Here is a 10,451-nt window from a genome sequence, read left to right as displayed (position 1 = left end):
GTCTTGTTGTTTTGGGTTTCTTGATGAGGAACATGTGATCGTGGTCATGTTTGTGTGGTTAGAATCCCCCTTTATCCTTACTTTTAACCTAAATCCTCAAATAGGTAATCTAACTTGTTCACTTGGATCTTGGTGACTGTTTTTTTTTTTTTATCGTGCACATATTTCAGATGTGCTGACAAGATTGCAGCAATTTCCACATGACCAGATTTAGTCAAATCTAGACATTTAACCCAGAACACACACGCGCCATGTCGTTCTTATCTCATGATCACACATTATGGTCGGTGGGCGGGTTGAGGAGTCGAAAAGCGAGTGACCTGCATAAGACGTCTACTTCCATTTGTCAGAAGATGGAGCATTTGATGCGCATTTAAAGCCTCGGGTATTCGGCCTGCCGCCAAGGTCAATATCAGCCCCGGCACTTGTTTTTCCCAAAAGGTTCTGGAGGACATTAGACATTTTGAGAAAATTATCAAACTTAACCTGCCTCTTGTGTGGCAGCCTCTGACCTCCTGGTTAAATGTGTTTACTCTGGCTCAAATGGCTCATTTAGACAATTTTACTTAGTCAATACAAGAGTCATTTTTCTAAGGCTAATATTAAGATTATGCCGGTCAGAATGGATTTGGCAGTCGGCGTGGGCCGGCTGTTGAAGAGATCGGTGGTAAATGTTGTGATTCACTGCTGCAGCCATATGTGGTTATATAATTGCAGGACGGCGAGGACGTGGGGGAACTGCCTTCACCTGCATATTGATATTAGAGCCCCTCTGTAAATATTAGTCTGAGGCGGTTTGATACCTAGGCAGTGACTGACACGGGCTAATTGAATTAAAGTGGCAGCATAGAGCTGCATTAAGTCCCTGTTCTGAAGGGAGTCCTTTATAAGCCTTCACTGCCTGTTTTCCAGCCATTATCTTCACAAAGATCCTGCAAAGGAGATTCAGCATTACAAACCAAATGGAAAACATTTTTTTCGAGGTCACTAATGGCAGCATGTGGTCTGTCGCTCGTTTTGCGGTCCGCAGTTAATGCCGGGCTTGTTCCTGGGATCAAGATATAACGAGGTTTTTAAGTCATGTTTTCAAAACCTGTAGGAATAAAAGACTAGAAAACAAAACACGTTTAAACGTTTATAGCAGTTTTCAAGTAGACGTGCTTTTGTGAGGTATAATGTACATTTGTGTTGCTCTACTTATTCTAAAGCAACCAAAGAAAATCATTAACCTCAAAACTCCTTTAAACAACCTTATGGGAGCAGAAGTACGAGAGACATGGCAGCTGTGACGTGCTTATAAAGACACTATACACTGTAAAAAAAATAAAATAAAATAAAATTTCAAAAGGGCACTTTTTTTTTCCAAAGGGAGAAAATGGCATGCACTCTAGCACCCCCTAGTGCCTATCTGTGCACTTCCCTCTTGGACACTGACAAACAGCTGGGAGAAAGAGTACTTTCAACTCTTTTCCCATCGCCTATAAGAAATAACAAATTTGCCGTTGTTGGAAAAAACATCCACCATTCTTATTAAGATAACATTTTCGAAACTGCAGCTGACGGAGAAGCTTTAACTGAATTAATCTGATAATATTAGCTTGTTATGCCTTAGTTACTCCAAAAGCAGAATGCTAATAGGTAAAATATTCAGCTCAATGAACTTCTGCTTAAGTCTATTTATATACATCAAAATACTAACAGATTCCAGACTCAATTAACGATGCAGAAAGCTTACTCAAGAAAGACTCTGGCGGCTTACTGGCAGCTTTTTGAAACACTGGAAATTATTAAAGATGGATGCTTTGACACTCTTTCTCTGTAACTCTATCCAGAACCCCGATGGAGCTCAGGACATTCTTCTATTCTTCTGCCCTGTAGGGTTGGCTTAGCTTTAGCTTAGCTTTGGGCAGAATCCCATTGTCTTCTCCAAGGCAGTGTTTTAATTCTCTAACCAGAAACAGAAATGTTCCCAACAATATGTGCCAAAGAAGCCTCTGTCATCCATCAGTTGGGGTTTACAGGCTAGCTACAAAGAAGGAGATGAGATGGGGATTGAGGTCTGATCCCAAGTCCCTAGAGGGACAGTTAGCTGCAGGTGAACGAACACGAACCAGGAGCAGTGCAGAACAGTTCATGAATCTTCAGGCTTTTTGCTTTCTTGTCTGTCCAGCCATATAAAGAGTAACTTCATTTTAATGAGACTCTTTGTGATGATTATGAACAGCAGTTTAGATGAATGCACCTGGAAATACAAGTGTTCTGGGGTTTTTTTTTTTCTTATTTTGCTGAGCAAATCTAATGAACAGAAGTGTAGCTGGTACTTAGAAGGATGTTCCGTTTAGTTTTAAAGTCTTCCCATTAAACATTTTTTTCTGGCAGTATTTGTCCCCATTTGCACTCTCCAGTACACACTTAGCAGGCCATTGTCAGGGTTTCTACACAGGCTTGAAAAGTGTGGAAAGTGAGGACTTTGGTTTAAGTATTTTATAGGTTTGGATACAGATACAGGAACACAGGTTACAAAGGAAATGTTTGGATTTTCAATGTTTATTTTTCCCCCCATTAGGAATATGTTACATTTTTGAACATCTACATCAAATTTCCTCGAACCAGTGTGCTATTTTTTTAAAATAACAGAAAGGGAATAGTTGTATCCATCAATCAATACATCGTTAATCAGCAGTCCACTCATCCATGTCGATCTGTCTTTCAAATGTCCATTGGTCCTATTGTTGTTTTTGCAGATTTTCTTTTTCTTTTCTTTTTTTTGCCTGAATACTGTAGAAGTTTGTATAATTCTGAGATTTTTTTTTTTTTGATTAACATAAACAATGACTCACAGATTGGGAAATTTGGCAATTTGTGCCTGGAAATTATAAAACGTTGACCTAGAAAAGGTGTAGCAACCACGCATTAGACGTTTCGCACTCTGGATATTCTCTGCTTTTATGAAATATTGCCCCTCAAATGCGATATTTTCCATTTCATTCATCTGCCAACTCCAGATTGAACAAATCCTAAGGCCAGTAATCAGATTGCTTTGTCATCCCAAGAGGACTGGAGCGGACTGGAGAAATAAAACAAAGTTGCACAGGACGATCAGTGAGTGTAATGAAGAGAGCTTCATTACTGGGTCTATTTGTATTTAAGTCACTGTTTAGCACTTTAAAAACACTTTTTGCACTTTATTAACAAGCACTTTATTTAGCATTGCACTTTAAGCAGAGATTTGCACATAAACAACAATTTGCACATGAGAAGTTTTAATTGTATTTATTGAATATTTTAGTAATTAGCATGTAGCCTTTTGTTCTGGGCTCTGCACAGCTGCTCCTCATTGGAAAGTGAGGTGGTTGCCTGTGGAGGGAGGATAATTGTTACTCAGAGCAAGGAGCTACTGGTGGGTAAAACTGAGCAAATGTTTGTGCAATATCTGTTAGGTGTGGAGTGCTGATAATGAGTGACTCACCTGTCTTTTCTGTGTCCGCTCCAGGGTGTTTGGACAAATACAACCCCGGGGGTCCAGACACCATTTATAGGTTCGGGAGAGGCCATTGAAAAGTGTGGGGAGATAATTGTTTATGGGTTTTTTTGTGGTGTTTCATTTGGTGTAAGATAAAATATAAAATATTTATAAAAAGTAAATTTAAATGTTTATATTTAATAAATTGTAGTTTATTTAAATAGGTGGAGATTTGTTAAGGGAGATCCCCCTGTGAATTGGAGGTGGTTGGGTCCAGCACAGCTGAGACTATTTAAGCCTGTGGTTTCACCTGTGTGGGGAGAGAAAAAGGATTGTGATTGAGTGTGTGTTGATGCTGGGAAGAGAATAAACCAACTGCTGTTTCCACCTGACTCTACCTCTTGAAGTCTTCTTCACCGTAAAATCCAACCGCAAACGGCCGCCCTGTTACAAGTGGTGTCAGAAGTGTGTCAGTCATGCCACGGTGAGAAGATGATGACCAGAAGTGGTAAAAAGCCAGGCCAAGAAGGAGAGCCTGATGAAGGAGCTGGAGCTTCCTGTGAAATGGAGGCCATGGCAGCGACCAACCCTGAAGATAAGTTGGAGGAACTGGCGGTGATGGTGAAATCTATTATGCGGTCTCAAGTGGCTAGAGACCTGAAGATTGATAAAGATTTTTCCCGCCAGGAACAAAGGTGGAAGAGCATACAGCATCAATTTCAACAAATGCAGCTTCAAGTGCATGCTGTATTGGACAAACCTGAGGTATCAGGAACACAAGCTCGACCCAGGACATCTGAAGCACATGCAGGTGAATCAGAAGAATCTGATGGTGGTGATGTCCAGGTGGCTCATGGTTCCAGGTCCATAATTGAACCAAGATTTCTTCCGTTATCCACTGATGACGACATTGAGCATTTTCTGACGACGTTCGAGAGGATGGCCCAGGTGTGTCGGTGGCCTAGAGATGAGTGGGCGGTTCGTCTTGTCCCTCTGTTGACCGGCAAGGCCCGCACAGCCTACGTTCTAATGGATATGGCTGACTCTGAAAACTATGACAAAGTGAAAGAGGCAATTCTGGCAAAATATGAAATCACTGCTGACACTTATCGACGCCGCTTCAGATCCCTGAAGATTGAATCAGGTGAGACGCCACGTGAACTTTATGTGCGATTGAAAGACTTGTTTTCAAGATGGATTAAACCTGATAAATCTACTGTGGAAGAAATATCTGAGCAGATAATTCTGGAGCAGTTTTTAAGGATGGTTAATCCAGAGTTGGAGGTCTGGATACGAGAGCGTGACCCAAAGACGGCAAAAGAAGCAGCTACTCTTGCAGAGGTCTTCACATCAGCCAGGAAGGGGAGCAAGAGCGTTTATTTTGGCCGAGAGACTCACTATGCCCAATCAAGTAAGTCCACTGGGGGTGAACAGGGCTCTGGTCAAAGTCAGGCTAGAAATGTTTCTAGTTTAAAGCAGTTCCCTTCCCAAAGACCCCCCAATGTTAAAAAGCCATTTGTCAAGTCTTCAGTCCAAGATATTAGATGTTATAACTGTAATGGCTTTGGTCATACACAACATTTCTGCCCTGCCCTTAAATCAAAGCCATCACTTATGTGTTCTGTTCCAAGACCAGCTATGGATGTTGTGGAAAAGAAAGTTTGCACTGTTTCTGTTCTAGTTAATGGGCAGAAAGAAGAAGCTTTGCTTGATTCTGGGTGCTTTCAATCTCTAGTGCATGCTAGCTTAATTTCAGCAGAAAAGCTAAGTGGGGTGGGGGTTAAAATAAGTTGTGTACATGGAGATGAACATGTCTACCCTACTGCTGAGGTGTATTTGACAGTGGGAGGTCAAACATACTTGGTACAGGTAGCTGTAGTTCCCTCTTTGCCATTCACAGTGATACTTGGTAATGATATACCCACTCTCTTTGACCTTATCCACCAGTCAGACTATGAACCCCAAGTTCTTACCAACAGAGATGCCCAGAACTCGTGTCCTAAAACGGATATTCCAGTAGAACCATTGAAACCTTGTAATGTAGTAACAAGAGCGCAAAGTTCAAAGACTGTGTTAGAAGAGTTGCCCTTTTTTGGGGAGTCTTTAGAAGCAGAACCGGGAAGAACAAAAAAGTCAAAAGCTCAGAAAAGAAGGGAGAAGTTCAAAGGCTCAGGTGATGAAGAGACGGCACAATTATCTAAGCCAGATAACTTCTTTGAGTTTGACATTCCCTCAGATTTGGGTGCACTCCAGAGAGCTGATTCTACACTAAAACCTTGGTTTGAAAAGGTAACTGGGGTGGGGGGAACTCATCAGGGTCAGTTAGACTTCCTAGAAGATGCAGTTTACGTTATTAAAGGAGGCATTTTGTATCAGAAGAAGGGACAGTGTGGAGCATTAGCCCTTCCACAACAGTTCAGACACAAAGTTATGGAGCTGGGTCACTCAATTCCATGGGCAGGTCATATGGCTTTTTATAAGACACTGAGTAGAATCAGCAGCCGTTTTGTCTGGCCGGGAATGTATACCCAGATTTCTAAATTTTGTAGTTCTTGTGAAAAATGTCAGTTGACTTCAGGCAAAGGAGTAGCTCGAGCCCAACTACAACCACTGCCAATTATTGAGACACCTTTTGAAAGGCTGGGCATGGATATTGTGGGCCCATTAGAAAGGAGCTCTACAGGTCACCGTTACATATTGGTGATATGTGACTATGCTACACGGTACCCTGAAGCTTTTCCTCTCAGATCCATTAAAGCCCGACAGGTTGCTAATTGTCTCCTGCAGCTTTTCTCTAGAGTAGGAATACCTAGAGAAATTCTCACAGATTGTGGGACAAACTTTTTGTCTAAACTGTTGCAGCAGGTTTATAAATTATTAGGGATTAAGGGACTTAAGACCACCCCTTACCACCCCCAAACGGACGGGCTAGTGGAAAGATATAATCAGACTCTCAAAAATATGCTGCGCAAGTTTGTCTCTGACACAGGTGCCGACTGGGACCAATGGCTACCGTACCTGTTATTTGCTTACCGAGAGGTCCCACAAGTGTCTACAGGTTTTTCACCCTTTGAACTATTGTATGGGCGTCAAGTGAGAGGTCCATTGGATCTACTGAAGGACTGTTGGGAAGACGCTACACCAGAGGGTGAAAACATTGCAGCATATGTCATCAATATGAGGGAGCGATTGCAGGAAATGGCATCTTTTGCTCAGGACAACATGAAAGCAGCTCAACAACATCAAAAGAGATGGTACGATCAGAAGGCTAGAGACAGAGTCTTCCTTCCAGGTCAGAAGGTTCTTTTATTGCTTCCTACCAGCGACAACAAGTTGCTGACAAAATGGCATGGACCATATGAGATCACCAAACAAGTGAGTAAAGTGGTTTATGAACTGTACATGCCAGAAAGGGCTAAGAAGCATCAGACCTTTCATGTCAACTTGTTGAAAGAGTTCCACAGCCAACAAGAGCCAGTGCACCAGGAGTTATTTGTGAGAGCAGTTAAGGATGAGGAGGTGACTGAGAAATTTTTTCCAACTAACATGTCAGACTGTGCTTTGGTTGACATTTCTCATCTGTCCCCTACTGAGCAGGAAAAAGTCAAACCTCTCTTGGATCCTCAGCTCTTTCAAGAAGTTCCAGGATTTACATCACTGGTTCAACATAAGATTCGGGTTAAAGAAGATGTGCCGAGTCGTCAAAAGAGCTATCGCATACCAGAGCGGTTGATTCCAGTACTGGAAAAAGAAATAAAACTGATGTTGGATTTAGGGATAATTGAAGAATCTAGTAGTGAATGGTGCAGCCCGATTGTGCTAGTACCAAAGAAAGATGGCTCCCTTAGATTTTGCATAGACTTTAGAAATTTAAATGCTGTGTCCAATTTTGACCCGTACCCAATGCCCAGGGTTGACGACCTACTGGAGAAAGTTGGTTCAGCAAGCTACATCACAACGCTGGATTTGTGCAAAGGATACTGGCAAGTGGCTTTGGCACCAGAAGCAAGAGAGCTGACCGCCTTCAAAACTCCTTTTGGTATGTACCAGTTTAGAGTCATGCCTTTTGGGCTCCAGGGTGCGCCAGCAACATTCCAACGTTTAATGGATCATGTGCTGAGAGATGTTTCAGAATTTTCTGCAGCATATTTGGATGATGTTGTGGTGTATAGCCAGTCCTGGGAGGAGCATCTGATTCACCTACAGGAGGTGCTACACCGCATCAGATTGGCTGGACTGACAATTAACCCAAAGAAGTGTGCTGTAGCCCAGAGAGAGGTGGAGTATTTGGGTTTTGTCATTGGGTTTGGAAAAATAAAGCCTCAAGTGGGGAAAATGGATGCAATCCAGTCCTTCCCAGTTCCAACTACAAAAAGGAAGGTGAGAGGATTTCTGGGTTTGGTGGGCTGGTACCGGAAATTTATACCTTCTTTTGCAGAACGATCAGCTGTATTGAACCATCTAACAAAGGGTGCAGCCCCCAACAAAGTGTGCTGGACAGAAGACTGTGATCGAGCATTCAAGGACCTCAAGCAAGCAGTATGTACTCATCCAGTTCTACACACACCAGACTTCACTAAGCCATTCATCTTGCAAACAGACGCTTCAGGGGTGGGACTTGGAGCTGTTCTTCAACAAGAGGTGGACGGTGAAAGAAGACCTGTGGTGTTTCTGAGTCGGAAACTGCTGGATAGAGAGACAAGATATTCAACCGTGGAAAAGGAGTGTTTGGCCATGAAGTGGGCTATTGAGGCCCTCAGGTATTATCTTTTAGGACGTCACTTTATTTTAGAGACTGACCATCGTGCCCTCCAATGGCTAAGACGAATGAGGGATGCCAACGCCCGAATCGCTGGATGGTACCTGGCGCTGCAGCCATTTGACTTCACGGTCCAGTACAAGCCAGGGAAGTCTAATGTGGTTGCTGACGGTTTATCCAGAATGTCAGAGGACTGAGGTACTCTTAAGAGAGGAGGGAGGAAATGTAATGAAGAGAGCTTCATTACTGGGTCTATTTGTATTTAAGTCACTGTTTAGCACTTTAAAAACACTTTTTGCACTTTATTAACAAGCACTTTATTTAGCATTGCACTTTAAGCAGAGATTTGCACATAAACAACAATTTGCACACGAGAAGTTTTAATTGTATTTATTGAATATTTTAGTAATTAGCATGTAGCCTTTTGTTCTGGGCTCTGCACAGCTGCTCCTCATTGGAAAGTGAGGTGGTTGCCTGTGGAGGGAGGATAATTGTTACTCAGAGCAAGGAGCTACTGGTGGGTAAAACTGAGCAAATGTTTGTGCAATATCTGTTAGGTGTGGAGTGCTGATAATGAGTGACTCACCTGTCTTTTCTGTGTCCGCTCCAGGGTGTTTGGACAAATACAACCCCGGGGGTCCAGACACCATTTATAGGTTCGGGAGAGGCCATTGAAAAGTGTGGGGAGATAATTGTTTATGGGTTTTTTTGTGGTGTTTCATTTGGTGTAAGATAAAATATAAAATATTTATAAAAAGTAAATTTAAATGTTTATATTTAATAAATTGTAGTTTATTTAAATAGGTGGAGATTTGTTAAGGGAGATCCCCCTGTGAATTGGAGGTGGTTGGGTCCAGCACAGCTGAGACTATTTAAGCCTGTGGTTTCACCTGTGTGGGGAGAGAAAAAGGATTGTGATTGAGTGTGTGTTGATGCTGGGAAGAGAATAAACCAACTGCTGTTTCCACCTGACTCTACCTCTTGAAGTCTTCTTCACCGTAAAATCCAACCGCAAACGGCCGCCCTGTTACAGTGAGAATGAACTTGCGGCGATAGATGAATGTGGCACATGAAAGATCTTCCTCATACCTGGAGCCTGAGATGCTTTTAGGCCAGCCAAACAAGCAAAATCAGGGCACGGAGCACCTGGCAGTGATTAGCTTGTGATTCACTTTAGCTGCACATAGAGGCAGCTTGTAAAAATATGAACAGTATAACTGTTTCCTGAGTTTGCGCTGACAGCAGCTCCCAGGGGAACTCTGCTCTCTACAGGAACACATGGCTGTACTCTGGGACTGTGCCAACACATGAATTAGTAAAGATTGCTAACAGCTAGCTTCTTCTGGGCTGCAGTCGGACAAGTTGCCACACAAGCATCCTCGGCTTTTGATGAACAAGAAGTCAAATGTAACGCTTCCTGATGTCATTTTGACTTTTGGATAGTCAAAGGAAAGCAAATTGTTTAAATTCTCCGCAACTGTGCTTTGTATGAAAAACATTTTGAGTTGCCAGTGCTGCAACCAGTTTTAGTTTGTGTCAAACTTATACGAGTAGGAGTTCTGTAAGGTTAGATGTTCTTTGATCATTTATATACAAAATATGTTAATATACATAGTTCCCACCATATTTTAACAAATGTATCGAAAAATGTCAGACATCAGATCTAAATATATTTTCTTATTCCTATTACTTACTGAAATAAGATGAATAGGCTCATTTTCTAAATTTTGTAAAATTCCGAAGTTTGTGTACATTTTCTTTTTTTTTTTCTTTTAAATTGTAAAACTTTGATCAAATGTTTTGGCTATCCTTCTACAAGCTTCTCACAATAAATAGCTTGAGTTTTGCCCTACTCCTCCTGATAAGAGCTGAGTCAGGTTTGTTGGTTGATTTGCTCATATAAACCTTTTCAGTTATGCCTGAATATTCGGGGCTTTGGGAGGTACACGGCAAAGCATTGATTTTGTTGCCTTTAAATCACTTTGTAGCTAATATTTGGTAATTGTCAAGTTGGAAAACCCATTTGTGCCCAAGCTTTAACTTTCTGGCTATTGTCTCAAGATGTTGCTTAAATATGTCATAAATAAATCCATATTCTTTCCTTCTTTCATAAGGAAAGAATACAGATTCTTTCCTTATGATGATATCTTACGAGATGCTCAACTCCCTCTTGCAGTAAAACACTCATGCAACGTGAAGCTGCCATCTCTATTCTCCACAGTGGAGATT

General features: G+C 41.8%; 1 protein-coding gene and 1 long non-coding RNA gene across 2 annotated transcripts; one reads left to right on the top strand and one right to left on the bottom strand.

Moving 5' to 3' along the window:
• Window positions 1-3,741: 3,741 nt before the first annotated feature.
• On the top strand, window positions 3,742-8,419 carry LOC148159932 (uncharacterized). The gene is made up of 4 exons (XM_088005248.1): window positions 3,742-5,479; window positions 6,453-6,556; window positions 7,375-7,502; window positions 8,256-8,419. The coding sequence occupies exons 1-4, from the start codon at window positions 3,956-3,958 to the stop codon at window positions 8,417-8,419; spliced, it is 1,920 nt and encodes a 639-aa protein (XP_087861374.1). The 5' UTR covers window positions 3,742-3,955.
• Window positions 8,420-8,585: 166 nt separating this feature from the next.
• Window positions 8,586-9,255, bottom strand: LOC148159931 (uncharacterized). Its single transcript, XR_015762758.1, has 2 exons — window positions 9,201-9,255; window positions 8,586-9,112 (listed from the first exon to the last, which is right to left on the bottom strand). It is a non-coding gene; the product is annotated as an uncharacterized LOC148159931 (long non-coding RNA).
• Between the last annotated feature and the right edge of the window lie 1,196 nt (window positions 9,256-10,451).

This window comes from Poecilia mexicana, unplaced genomic scaffold (genome assembly GCF_051168715.1).
Source record: "Poecilia mexicana isolate PSO_F unplaced genomic scaffold, ASM5116871v1 scaffold_4, whole genome shotgun sequence".
Classification (NCBI taxonomy): Eukaryota; Metazoa; Chordata; class Actinopteri; order Cyprinodontiformes; family Poeciliidae; genus Poecilia; species Poecilia mexicana.
This window is presented reverse-complemented; position numbering and strand designations above follow the sequence as displayed.

Bases quoted from the DNA above. Each gene is read 5' to 3' on its own strand.
- LOC148159932 (XM_088005248.1), top strand. From the start codon at position 3,956: ATGATGACCAGAAGTGGTAAAAAGCCAGGCCAAGAAGGAGAGCCTGAT. The intron at 5,480-6,452 runs GTAGAACCATTG...TCTCTGACACAG, and splicing joins GTCCTAAAACGGATATTCCA to GTGCCGACTGGGACCAATGG. The intron at 7,503-8,255 runs GTATGTACCAGT...ACTTTATTTTAG, and splicing joins CGCCTTCAAAACTCCTTTTG to AGACTGACCATCGTGCCCTC.